The 14,306-nt window shown below is 46.9% G+C and overlaps 1 protein-coding gene across 2 annotated transcripts; it reads right to left on the minus strand.

The window, feature by feature from the left end:
- Positions 1-417: 417 nt before the first annotated feature.
- Positions 418-14,272, minus strand: L2HGDH (L-2-hydroxyglutarate dehydrogenase). 2 transcript variants are annotated; one of them, XM_081913338.1, is made up of 10 exons: positions 14,126-14,272; positions 12,387-12,502; positions 11,679-11,830; positions 10,223-10,354; positions 7,638-7,800; positions 6,628-6,662; positions 5,175-5,342; positions 3,972-4,129; positions 2,769-2,900; positions 418-1,746 (listed from the first exon to the last, which is right to left on the minus strand). In XM_081913338.1, the coding sequence occupies exons 1-10, from the start codon at positions 14,242-14,244 to the stop codon at positions 1,551-1,553; spliced, it is 1,371 nt and encodes a 456-aa protein (XP_081769464.1). In that variant the 5' UTR covers positions 14,245-14,272; the 3' UTR covers positions 418-1,550. The 2 variants fall into 2 exon arrangements, with proteins under 2 accessions (XP_081769464.1, XP_081769465.1); XM_081913339.1 differs by lacking the exons at positions 12,387-12,502; positions 14,126-14,272 and having other exon boundaries at positions 11,674-11,817.
- Between the last annotated feature and the right edge of the window lie 34 nt (positions 14,273-14,306).

The raw sequence follows: 14,306 nt of genomic DNA on the forward strand, positions 1-14,306 counted from the left end.
AGACAGGAAAGGGGTGTCAAGACGTCAGGCTTTCATGTTTCTCACCAAAGCGGATGGCTAGGTCCAAAAAATATTGGGATGCAGATGACTGTAATACCAAGAACTGCAGTGATTCACAGTCTATTTGGAATAGAAACAAAATGTAATGTACAGTGGTACCTTGGGTTAAGTACTTAATTTGTTCCGGAGGTCTATACTTAACCTGAAACTGTTCTTAACCTGAAGCACCACTTTAGCTAATGGGGGCTCCTGCTGCTGCGCCGCCGGAGCACGATTTCTGTTCTCATCCTGAAGCAAAGTTCTTAACCTGAAGCACTATTTATGGGTTAGCGGAGTCTGTAACCTGAAGCGTATGTAACCTGAAGTGTATGTAAATTGAGGTACCACTGTACACCGTAACTCAATGAAGACAATGCATTTGCATTTATGCAACAGTTTTTGTTTAAGTTTATTTATCGTTGTAATGCACAAGTTTTGCATGAATTCACATTCTAAAAATGTAGATCCAGATCATGGCTGTTTTTGCTTCTAATCATATACCCCCATTATCTTTTGTTTTATAAAAATAGCTTCCATTTAATTAGATAAAACTTATTTTTTCCTGATCTTTGCATATCTGGATTATCCAGTAAATGAAGATTGTGTGCATATGTAGATCTAACCAGAAAATGAAACACCAATTTGTTTGCCCATTTTCAATGAAGACTGAAACAGAAAAACCCTCCAAAGAAAAAGCACCACTTGCTGTGACCAAACTACTCCGTGCATCCAATATTTAGAGGACTATCTATTACTGTCCTCCCGCACACTTCTCAGCTACTCAATGGGGCTTAGAATGGTAGAATTGTAAGGTTGGAAGGGATCCTGAGGGGCATCTAGTCCAACCCCCCACGAGCACTTCCCTCTGGATCGTGCCAGCGGTGTACTTCCTAAGTTCTGCAAATTGGAAGGTGGGAATCACATTCAGTACTCTGATAAACAGGTATCCTTCCCTGGGGCTCAGGGCACATTGGCAATGGTACCACCCGCCTGTTATTGCAATTGCCACAACCCACAGTGTGGCCTGGCATGGGCAGGGAGAAAGACAGACTTGTGGGTTTACCGTGCTTTGGGCAGACAACCCCCTTTTTGTGGAGAGCAGACTGTGTTCCTTCTGTGCCTTTTTCAGGTGATTTTGGGACGGAGGGAAATTAAAACAGCCACAGCACCTGCATACCCAGTTAGTTCAAAAGCGAAATTATAAGGAGAAACAGTGGTGATGTCTGCTGCTCTAACTGCATTCCTGAGTACACCACAGGGCCAAGTTAATCTCTCCTGCCAAATTAATATGGCGTCTAATGGACCTGACTAGTGTTCACTGTGTTTGACCTTACGTGGCATGACTTCTGAGGTTCATCGGAATATTGCAAAGCTTGAGGCTTTCCAGTTGGCAGCCTCTCTTTCTGATTGCTTCTCCCCAAAAGGCCACCTCCCTGTCATTTCCTTGACTGCCACCCTTCCAAGCACAGTGTCTGAACACAAAAGAGATCCAACGGGCCTCCAGGATTCCATCAGAGCTCAAATCTCCGCTCCACCTCGTTAGCGATCATTTTCGCAATGGCAAGGGAGGAGGTAGCAGCAGGTGAAGGGGCATTTCTGACATGGAGGATTCGGCTGCCGATGTCTCCAGTGCCTCCGTCAAACACAAAGTCGTCGATCAAGTTTCCGTCGTTGTCCAAGGCCTGAGCTCTGACACCAGCTGGGCCTCTGCAAAAAGAAAGGAGAAGCTGGGCATTCAAACAGGGCAAAGTGGACCTTGAATTGTATCTCTGATTATCACAGCTAATGCAACAGGAGACTTGGGACCCGGCCTGCTTGTCTAGGAACAAAATGCTTAAATTGCTATTAGACCCTACAGATGCTCATATGCTGTTTTAAGTGGAAACTGCATATCTCAGGCGCTTTTTAAAATTTATTAGAGTTTTGTTGCTATCAAAGGGTTAAAAGGTAGCAGAAACGCTCCAATCACTGAGCAGCTGGAGGTCATTAGGCTTCCAGGAACATGAGTTTGTATAAATAGTCTCCCGTGTGTTTGTTCTTCCCTTCTCCCCTTTTTGGGTGTGTTTGCTGAGATGTGTGGTTCTTCAACAGGGTTTGTTTTGTTTTGTAAATAAACCTTATCTTTGAGTTACAACCGCATGCTCCAAGACTCCTCTTTGAGAAGATACTGCCTCTCCTGCCCTTCTTAAACTGCTGCGCGAAATGCTCTGCTGTAGTGGGACTTGTGACGATGGAAGCGCACTGGGCATTTACATTAAACTGGATTTGGATTTGATATCCCGCTTTATCACTACCCGAAGGAGTCTCAAAGCGGCTACCATTCTCCTTTCCCTTCCTCCCCCACAACAAACACTCTTGTGAGGTGAGTGGGGCTGAGAGACTTCAGAGAAGTGTGACTGGCCCAAGGTCACCCAGCAGCTGCAGGTGGAGGAGCGGGGAAGCGAACCCGGTTCACCAGATTACAAGTCCACTGCTCTTAACCACTACACCTCACTGGCTCTCACTGGCTCTATATACCAGATTTATATACCATCCTTTATCCAACATCACTGTCGGAGGTGGTATGCATCTGAATGCCAGCTGCTGGGAATCGCAGGTCAGGAGAGCCCTGCCGTTGCTTTCAGGCTTCCCAGAAGTGGAATCTGTTTGGCCACTGTGAGAACCAGGTGCAGGACTTGCAGCCGGGCTCTTCTCCTCTTCCGTGATGTCTAAATCCCCAAAAGGATTACCTGAGTATATCATCGATGGTAACTTCTGGTATAAATTTCTGCAGCTGCTTCACCTGAGCACTAAGGAAACACGCTCTGTACATTTCTCCCATTCCATAAGAGAAGTTCCTCAACACCAGCTTCCATAAGCCACTGGGGAGAGAAGGCAACATTTATTGCAAGTAGCTTCCATTCATAGATAGATAGGTAGGTAGGTAGGTAGGTAGGTAGGTAGGTAGGTAGGTAGATATGTACATACACATGCATGCAAACACACACACACAAGTGTAAAGGGAAAATGTAAGCAGAGCAGTCAAAAATGAAAGAAATGCAAAAAAGGCCCTCATGATGAAGTGTAAACTATTTGCAGTTACCATTCACAAAGCAGGGTAGATAAAAATCAATGATTTTAAAAAATAAATTGGATTTTTAAAAATTCAAATCAGATTTTTTTTATTTAAATCAGATTTTTAAAATAAAATGCTTTATGTTATTTTTGTAATTTGTGGTTATTTTTGTAATTTGTGTGTAATTTGGTATTTGTGTTTTTTTGTGTGTTTTTTTTCTTGAATAAATAAATAAATTAAATAAAATGCTTTTGGAGGAAAAAGCTTTCTAAAGATTTTTAAATTTTCTATTTAAGTTACGTTATAGTCCAAAGGCTATTCATCAGGAAATAATTATTTGTTTTTAAGTTTTTCATGTGTGCTAAAACTCAGTCTAAGGGGTTTTTTTAGTTAAAAAAATAGTTTAACCACATCAGTTAACATTAAAAAACCTGTTCAACTTTGAAGGCGCTACCAAACTCTCATTTTTATAACAGCTATGGTAGTCCCTCACTAACACTGTATGTTACAGGTGTGCTTAATGCTTTTTTAAAAAGTGACAAGATTTTGGTCCTTAGCTCTGAGATGCAGCCAAAGTCAAGGGCTTGGGGGCTGGCTGACTTAAGAGGAAAGAGCAACAATACCGGAAAAATATATATATTACAGAAACTGTACCCACCCCCTGGTGTTCCCTGCAGCATCAGAAATGCACATGCTCAACCCATAACACCCTGGAGAACAACCTATGCAAGAAGCAGGTGTCCATCACCCATAGTATGCAGCGCGATGCTTCCTGGGATTACTATAGTTCATACTACAGACTGCAGAAAGTGGGGCAGGGCAGAGGTAATGAGATTCTCGCTCTACACCTGCAGATGAATGGAAAAGAGGACACTACCTGTAAGCCGCCGCGTCTACAAAATCTTGGAAACTGAAGTCATAGAATCTGTAGCCCTCTCGTTTGAAAGCAAGCACGGCGTTAGGCCCGAGCCAAACACTGCCATCCATCCTCGGGGTGAAATGGATACCCAGGAAGGGGAAACGGGGATCAGGCACCTAAAGCATGAGAAACACACTCAGGAGTCAAAATGCATTTGAAAGAACCACACTCCGCATCACACAAGAATGGCCCAAGGAGCATCTCTCTGAATGGCGAAACCAAAGAAAACATTGAAAAGAAGGGAGCAGGCTTGTCTCTCTCTCACCCTCTTTTTAAATGAAAGATGGGGATCTGGCAACTATAGTTCATCAGGTAGCGCTCCCTCCCCCCATGTGTCTCAGTGCCAATCTTTGTGGAGTTCTTTAGGCTAGGCACATCACATGATAAATATGAGCAACAACACTTGTAGTCACACACTTCTTCTTTTCTGCCCTCCTGAGAAAGATTAGTGCATGTGTGGACCTAAATACATCTCCGAGGATTTTGTCTATCGAGATACAAACTCTTACTTAGCTAAATGTACGGATATATAAAAATCAGCATCCTGGGGGGGGGTGGAGAGAGTCAGAATGGAGAAAAGGGAACTTGGCAGCAGTAACTTGGAATATTCTGGGAAATTGCTTAGAGCAGCCGACATTTCCCAAATATACCCTCTCTAAAGCAGACTGGTTCAGATTAGGTAATTTCAATATCTATATAACTTTCCCACCAGCATTGTACGTGTCTTTGACCACCAAAGCCGCAGGACTAATTTTCCGGGTGGTTGGTGATGGTGATGATGATGATAATAATAATATACCCCGCCCAATCGAGTGTTAGAAATAATACAGCATTAAATATTAAAAACAGGGCTGCCTTCAGGTGTCTTTTAAAGATAAGATAGCTACTTATTTCCTTCACATCTGAAGGGAGGGCATTCCACAGGTTGAGGATTCTCAGAAGAGGACAATCCCAAGGTTCATTAGAGGAAAGCCAAAATAGTTCAAATAGGCTAAAGTTTGCAGAGTGGATCTGCCCTGAAACTAGAAGGCCTCTCACACCATGTGTACAGCTTAGTAAATATTAAATATTGTATTAAATAAATATTAAATAAATAACACCAGTACTCAAAGCATCCCGAAGCACCAGGGGCTTTCTCAAGCTCTCCGTAAACTGACGTACCGGATAAATATTTCCTTTTACCAAATAGCACTTCTCTGGCTTCAGCACCAAGTAATCTCCCCGGAATGGAACAATGCGAGGCTCCGGGCTGCAGCCACTGATCTGAGAGATGCGGTCCGAATAAAGCCCTGCACAGGACACAAGATGCCGACAATGGATTTCCTCCCCCTGCGCAAAAGAAGATGTCGAGGCTCAGCAAAACTACAGCTCCATCTAACATCGTCACAAAACCAGCTGACCCACTAGGCTGTCTGTTTATTCCTCCATTTCCACACCTTCTACCCTGCTGCTCCCCATGTGTAGGGATGATCACTAGGTGCGGAGCACACTCCCCACCCGCAGGCAGCCTCAGCACGCGTGACCTTGGGGTATGGAGCACACTTCCCCTCACAGACAAAACCACAGCTGTCTGAACATCGTGCCCTCTGTCTAACCTTTTGCGGTCTCAGTAGCCTGCGTTGTCCTGTCTGTAACCTTTGTCTCTGAGACCTTTGTCTCCTTCATCGTACACTGTGCAAGGGGAAAATGACGCGGTGGAAACAGTAACTTTGTACCACCCCACTATCTCGGGACCAGAAGATGTGTAAAGGTCACAGCCCAAAATGTATCTCCCTGGGTTTGCATATTATGTCAATAAAAGGAGGCTCCACAGAGCTGGCTGGCAGCTTGCTTGCAGCTCACCTATGTGCAGCTCACCTGCATTATCAACTCCTGCCTCATGTCCATCACTTCACCATGCTTGAAGGTCCCTGTTCTAGTGTGACAGGTGGAGGTGAAGAGGTCTGATCTTGACCAGGAGTGGTCTGACAGGCCAAAGAGCACCTGGCAGGCTCTTCAGGACCACGGAGAGCTCCTGCAGGAGGCTGGTGTGGCTTGCTGATAGCTAAGCCAGCAGGAATTAAAGGTGCAGAATCCCAGCCTGGAACCCCCCAGTTGGTCCTCAATGGGTGACCTGCCAGTGTCTTTTCTGTTTCTTTGCAGGGGAGCAAGGGGTCTTAGGCAGCTGCTGCGCAGGCAGAACTGCAGATTCAGGTTCCACATGAGAGGCGCTTGAGGTCCTTCAAGGGCAGAGTCATAGAATCACAGAATTGTAGAGTAGGAAGGGACACCAAGGGTCATCCAGTCCTGCACCTGCTATGCAGGGATCTCAATTCCATGACCGATGACCATTCAACCTCCGCTTAAGACCCTCCAATGAAGGAGAGTCCACCACCTTCCGAGCGAGTCAGGCACCATCCTCTCTTAAGACTAGACCTTGAGCAGGGAAAGGACTATGAAGCCCTCGAGGCAAGAGCTGCCTGACTCACATTAATATCCATCTCAAACTGTTTTTGTGGCGACGACAGAAATTGTGGTTAAAGTTTTTGTATGCCTGACATGCGACAAATGCCAAAACACAAAGAAAATATTCTGCGCTTGAGAAGTAAAATATAATCTGAAAACTTGGACTTACCTTTGAGCTTCTAACAACAATTGGATATTTCATCCCTGTAAATAATAAGATGAAAACTATAAACGGCACACATAAAACAAGTACATATATGGTAAGCAGAACATCTGAACCACAAGGACAAAACAGAAGAACTTGTCAGGCAGACTCAAGGCCCTAAATACTTAGGGCAGCCCAGGCTAAAAACAAAGCTGTACCCAACAGAATGGAACAGGAGTTTTCACCAACCTTCTAATTCCAGGGTCAGGACACTTGTCCCTCTAGCCCAGTATTATCTGCTGTGATGGGCAATAGATCTCAAGCAGAGAGGAGTGGGGCAAGAGAGACTTGGGATTGAACCTGAAACCTTCTGAATACAAGGGAGGTTTTCTGCTACTGAGCTAGAGTTTCTACCCTTAAAGAGAGACAAGCTGCTCTTTCAGAAGTGACCCATAAGCAAGAGGTCTTTAGCTCGCCTCTTTCACCCTCTCTCTACCTCCGCACAGCCTCCACTGCTCTTCAGACTCAGAAGGTGAAAAATAGGCACGATTTCTATGTACCCACAATACAAAATAGTCAGATCACATTTCGCACTGGGTTCTGAACGGACCAAAAAAAGAGAATGTGCCATCATCTCGTTTTAGCGAAAAGTTTCAGAGAACGGCTTCAGTTCCAAGGCACCAGTTGTGTTTTAAAATAATTTCAGAATACCTACTATAAACTAACGATTTCCTATTTAATTGCAAGGAAGGAAAGTTTACTGAATTGCCGCAGCTCTGTCTCTCTCAGCTACGGCTTCTTTGAATTTAGGCTATGGGCTAGTTCTGGAATTTTGCATCTCCCCGGATGGTCTCTAAAGCAATTCCTGCGTACACCTGAAAACATTCCACGTCACTCCCCTAGATCATCCCATGAACCGCAGGATCACCTGAGAGGCTGTGAGCTCCAGGACTGCATGTCACGACAAAACCTCACGGAGGAAGACTGCCAAAGTGGGAAGGAAGGACAAAGAAGTCAGAAGGAAAGCTCCTTACCGTCTTCACTTCCAGCAGGACTTTCTTTGGCCACCTCAATGCCCTTGACCTCAAAGTCGGTCAAAACAGTCCCTCCGGCTGCCTGGAAATCCTCAGCGTAGGCAAAGGCCACCTGCCTGTAGTTCACAATGCCTGTGTACGGCGAGTCCAGGGCCATCAAACCCTGAAAAGGCATTCAAAGGGATTTAGGGCCACAGAGAGTTTTCAAGAAGGAGGAAGACAGAAAGACTCCATTTCAGGCCTGCTGAGAAGCTGCCAGTCCAGACAGGCTCTTAAGCAGCACACTTGAGCAGTAAACACAAAGGACCTCCAATTCCCAGTCAGCTGCTGGGGGGTGCAAGCAGGAGAGAGTTTGTGGGCTCCCCACAGACATCTGCTCGGCTGCTGCAGGAGGCCCCCTTTGGCTTGCTCCAGCAGGGCTTATATACCGTATTTTTCACTCTATAGGACACACCAGACGATATGACGCACCTAGTTTGGGGGGAGGAAACAAGAAAAAAAAATTCTGAATCCCAGAAGCCAGAACAGCAAGAGGGATCTGGCTTCTGGGATAGCCTCTTGCTGTTCTGGCTTCTGGGATAGCCGCTGGGATAGCTGGTCTAGCTTTGTGCGCTTTGTGTGCTGCCCTGGGGAGGCTTTGCGCAGCTAACCCCAAAGCTAGGATAGCAAGACGGAGCGCTGCACAGTGGTCCGTCTCGCTGTTCTGGCTTCTGGGACAGCCTGTGCCTTCACCCCACTGCCCTGCGGAGGCTATGCACAGCCATCCCCAAGCTAGAGCAGCTCTCCTGGCTTTCAGCAAAAGGAACCCAAAGCCTTTGGAGCGCAGCGCGAGGTCCCGCTGCGCTCCAAAGGCTTCAGGCAGCTATCCCTGAAGCCTGGAGAGCAAGAGGGGTCTGTGCGCACCGACCCCTCTTGCTCTCCAGCCTTCAGCGAAAGCAAAAGGCTAGAGGACTGCTGCCAGTGCAGACAGAGCTGATCTAAACAGCGGGTGGGCCACCTTTTCTGGCTGAAGGGTCTGATCTTCATCTCCTGCACCCGGGGCAGGCGAAAGTTGGCAGGTGTTTGGGCCGCCCATCTGCCAATCCTCTGGTGTCGCAGTGACATCACTTGACTTTGAAGAACCTAATTGTCGGGACCTCAAAGCAAACCACAGGGCTTTCCAAGAGCCCTCTGTACATTTGTACACCTCCTCGCGGGAGGATGTTACCAAGAGCTTTCTCCGCTTCTCCTTCAAACCACAGAGGTGCTCTTTGAAGTAGCTCGCCCCTGAGTGCTGCTTCAAAGAGCACTTTTGCATAGCATTTTAACCCTCACTAAATGAATGAGCAGAGATTAAACCCTGCTGTCTGGGAACAGAATCATGCAACCAATGCAGAATTAAATCCTGTCCTCACGCCCATCAGCTGAGGTCACTACCAGGGGTGAAGCTTGGGGGATAATAGCCTGATAAGCTTTAATGGTCTGCTGGCCAGAGGCTTCCACCTCTTATCTAGATGGATCAATGATGTGACTCGTCAGAAGACAGGTTCTTATGCTCCTTTAATGGAGGGTTACGAGCTTAATTCATTCCGGAGGTCCGTTCTTAACCCAAAACCGTTCTTAACCTGAGATGTGCTTTCGCTAATAGGGTCTCCTGCTGCCGCCGCGCTGCCGGCACACAATTTCCGTTCTCATCCTGGGGCAAAGTTCGCAACCCGAGGTACTACTTCCGGGTTAGTGGAGTTTGTAAACCGAAGCGTTTGTAACCCGAGGTACCACTGCAATTCAGATGGGGAGGTGAACAGCTGTCCTGGGCTTCCCTAGATCCCAACCCCCTCCGAAAGGTTCCTAGAACAAAAAAGATGCATCACAGCTGTCCATGGAGGCACAGGTCAAATCCGTGTCCAGGGCAGCTGTTTACCAGCTCCATCTGGTACGCAGACTGAGACCCTCCCTGCCTGCAGACTGCCTTGCCAGAGTGGTGCATGCTCTGGTTATCTCCCGCTTGGAGTACTGTAATGCGCTCTACGTGGGGCTACCTTTGAAGGTGAACCAGAAACTACAGCTAATCCAGAATGCGGCAGCTAGACTGGTGACTGGGAGCGACCGCCAAGACCGCATAACACTGGTCCTGAAAGACCTACATTGGCTCCCAGTACGTCTCTGAGCACAATTCAAAGTGTTGGTGCTGACCTTGAAAGCCCTAAACGGCCTCGGTCCAGTATATCTGAAGGAGCGTCTCCACCCCCATCGTTCTACCCAGACACTGAGATCCAGCTCCGAGGGCCTTCTGGCGTTTCCCTCATTGCGAGAAGCCAAGTTACAGGGAACCAGGCAGAGGGCCTTCTTGGTAGTGGCACCCACCCTGTGGATCGCCCTCCCACCAGATGTCAAAGAGAACAATAACTACCAGACTTTTAGAAGACATCTGAAGGCAGCCCTGTTTAGGGAAGCTTTTAATGTTTGATGTATTACAGTATTTTAATATTTTTTTAGAAGCCGCCCAAAGTGGCTGGGGAAGCCCAGCCAGATGGGCGGGGTATAAATAAATAATAATAATAATTATTATTATCATCATCATCATCACATCGAATGAGGTTGCATACCCGGCAGTAGGGCTCCTTCGCTTGTATTTCCTTGGAAGAGATGAGTTTCAGTCCGCGGACCTCGTTCTGCAGGCCCCTCTCATACAGCGCCTTGAGTCTCGGAACTTCTTCCTGTTCAGCTGCAACGATCAGCTGCAGAAGAAATAAAGGAATTTACAATGCGGAACGTGAGCCAGCCACAGAGTAAAAATGCAACGACAGAGTAAAGGTAACGACAACCATGCTGTGTGGGATGGAGCCGGAGGAACGGCATGTTGCCATATTAATTAAATACAAGTTTAATGGAATGGAAATTAATCCTCTTTTCAAAAACTTGGCATAGGTCAGGCTTGTCCAACTTCCAAGAGACTGCAATCTACTCCCACTATAAAAAAAGCTTTTTTTGGGAAATCAAAGTTGTTATGCTTTTGGGGGGGGGGGTGCGAGGGGTCCCATGATCTACCACAGGCACCCCATGATCTACCAATCTACCAGCTGGTGTGTTTTCCCCGATATATCCAAAAGATCAAGGACTCAGCTACATTAGTAAAAATAAAACATTATAAATGCGTTATAACACTGTGACACCAGATGGCGCTGTAAGGCCAAAATTGGAACTCTATGAAATTTCCCATTGTGAGCATTACAACGGTTTTTTTTCAGAGCATTTTAAGAGTGTGTTTTTTTAAATAGCTATATCTCATTTGGGGTCCAGTTCATGATTAGGGCTTCACCCTAATTAAGACCAGGAAACTCAGTTACAGTGGTACCTCTACATGTGAACAGGATCTGTTCCGGAGCCCCGTTTGCATCTAGAAGCAAATGTAACCAGCGATGGCACGTCTGTGCACACGCGTGTTGCTTTTCGCTGCTTCTGCGCATGCACGTGACATCATTTTGACCGTCTGCGCATGCGCAAGCGGCGAAACCCGGAAGTAATGCACTCCATTGCTTCCGGGTTGCTGCGGAGCGCAACTCAAACACGCTCATCCCGAAGCACATTCAACCTGAGGTATGACTGTAATTCATTGCCGATGTACCAATAATAATAATAATAATAATAATAATAATAATAATAATAATAATAATAAAATTGTTTATACCCCGCCCTCCCCAGCCAGAGCCGGGCTCAGGGCGACTAACACCAGTAAAATTACAATAAAAACATAAGGGGGGGAGGGGAGAAAAAAACAATTTAAAATATAGGTTAAAATACAATTTAAAATGCAGCCTCATTTTAATAGTAGCCCATAGATCAAAACCATAAGGGGAGGGAAACATAAGGGTCAGACTGAGTCCAAACCAAAGGCCAGGTGGAACAGCTCTGTCTGCATGGCCTTAAGAGACTGTTCTTATGACAGTCAGAAAATTCAAATGTATAAAGCAAAGGCGTAAGAACTCTTTTGATGTACAGTGCTCTACAAGGCTATTAAGAGTTGCTGGAACAGAAAAGCAAAAAGTGCTGCACCTACCATACCTTGCCACATTGTTTATACGGGATTCCCTTTTGGTCACAGTACTCATAGCAGAGGGCAGCCCCCTCCACACACAGCTTCGCTTTTAGAGATCCCGGTTTGTAGTAGATCCCACTGTGAATAACACCGCTGTTGTGTCCACTCTGATGGAAGGCTAGTCGGAGAGATGTGTTACAAATAAGGAGAGATGTTGAAATACATGCTGCATGGACCATTATTCTTTTTGTCAGGTGAAATACATATTTAAACCGCCAGGTGATTTTTCAGCCATGAGAAGTAACTATAAATGTGGTGTAAACTGACCAGAAATATATAAGGAAAAGTTTGCAATGATGGATTAGCTCGTCCCTCATCCACTGCCACCGCCCCTCCAAATTGCCCTCCCCCCCCTTGGAATTAGGCTTGGAAAAAAGCTCTTACTGGTGACAATAAAGTCATCTTCCAAGCCTAATTTTGGTGGAAGAAGGGGCAGGGTGGAGAGCATCCCTTTCCATGCAGTAGGCCTTTTAAGATAAATGGGAAGTTGTACAAAATTGGCCCCTTACAAGAAATGTTCCCAATGGATTGCGCCTAACTGAACGATGCATTTTAGTAAGCCATTTAAATAACCACCACCAAATCTGGAAGATGGGGCAGGCGGAAGTTAAAAATGCATGAGGGAAACTAATACGGGAGGCGCTGAGCTCTTTTATCAGATTCAGATATCATACCCAACTCCTTCTCCTTTTCCAGCACTCCAAAAGTGAGGGATGGATGTCGCAGGCTGAGCTCCCTGGCTGATGCCAGTCCCACAATCCCAGCGCCGACAACAGCCACATCAAAAGTGCTATTGAAAACGGGTTTGAGAAGAATGAAAATCACACGCTCCACACTAGCAAAGAACTTATTTCGGTCAAAAGCTATCAGACAATTTCCAAGAGGAGTCTGTTTGTTTTTGCTTTTTTTGCATTTACGTAAAATATTTTTTTTACGTAAGGGACGTCGGTGGCGCTGTGGGTTAAACCTCAGTGCCTAGGGCTTGCCGATCAGAAGGTTGGCGGTTCGAATCCCCGCAATGACGGGGTGAGCTCCCGTTGCTCGGTCCCTGCTCCTGCCAACCTAGCAGCTCGAAAGCACGTCAAAGTGCAAGTAGATAAATAGGTACCACTCCAGCGGGAAGGTAAATGGCGTTTTCGTGCGCTGCTCTGGTTCATCAGAAGCGGCTCAGTCCTGCTGGCCAGATGACCCGGAAGCTGTACACCGGCTCCCTCGGCCAATAAAGCGAGATGAGCGCCGCAACCCCAGAGTCGGCCACAACTGGACCTAATGGTCAGGGGTCCCTTTACCTTTACATCAATTACAGTGGTACCTCAGAATGTACATCCAGGTTTTTTTGCCCTTTGGGGGGGGGGCAAGAGAGTGGGGCCCTAAGCTAGAGCTTGTTTCATTTATATTTAAATCCAACACTGGTCCTTATTCCTTCCCAGCCAAGCAATGCGCTCTACGTGGGGCTACCTTTGAAGGTGACCCGGAAACTGCAACTAATCCAGAATGCGGCAGCTAGACTGGTGACTGGGAGCGGCCACCGAGACCATATAACACCGGTCTTGAAAGACCTACTAGATTTATGGAAATAAGTGTTTGGAAGTTGGATTTTGTATACTATAAACTTAATAAAAATTATATTAAAAAAAAAAAAGAAAGACCTACATTGGCTCCCAGTACGTTTCCGAGCACAATTCAAAGTGTTGGTACTGACCTTTAAAGCCCTAAACGGCCTCGGCCCAGTATACCTGAAGGAGCGTCTCCACCCCCATCGTTCAGCCCGGACACTGAGGTCCAGCGCCGAGGGCCTTCTGGCGGTTCCCTCATTGCGAGAAGCAAAGCTACAGGGAACCAGGCAGAGGGCCTTCTCGGTGGTGGCACCCGCCCTGTGGAACGCCCTCCCATCAGATGTCAAGGAAATAAACAACTATCTGACTTTTAGAAGGCAGCCCTGTTTAGGGAAGCTTTTAATGTTTAACAGACCACTGTATTTTAATACTTTGTTGGTAGCCTCCCAGAGTGGCTGGGGAAACCCAGCCAGATGGGTGGAGTATAAATATATAAATTATTATTATTATTATTATTATTATTATTATTATTATTATTATTACTATTATTATCAAATATTGACAATGTAGGTTTTATTTGCTTTTTATCTGATATTTTGGAAATGGACATCCAGTTTTAGGTTTCCTTTAATTGGGGGGGAGCCAAGAGAGTGGGGCCTAAGCCAGGCTCCATCTGTTTCGGGACTACAACTCCCATGATCCCTCTCTGACAGGACCAGCGCGTGGGATGCTGGGAATTGTAGTCCCCAAACACCTGAGGGGCCTAGGCCTGCCCTCAGCCAGAGCCCGCTTCACTTCGACGTCAATTCCCCCGAAGCTGCGCCGCTTCTCCTGCCCTCCCGCCCCGCCCCGCTCACCTCCCGGGGGTCCCTGCGAGGTGCCTGGCGGGGAGAAGGCGGGCCGGCGCCGGGGGGAGCCGCAGCCAGCGCGCCCGCCCGCCCCGCCACACGCAGGCCCGGCCGCACACCGGGGCCATGGCGCTCCGAAGCCGCCGCCCTCCCGGCCAGGCGCCGCCCCGAGGAGGAGCCAGGCCGGCCG

This window comes from Podarcis melisellensis (assembly GCF_964234715.1).
Source record: "Podarcis melisellensis genome assembly, chromosome: 1".
NCBI lineage: Eukaryota > Metazoa > Chordata > Lepidosauria > Squamata > Lacertidae > Podarcis > Podarcis melisellensis.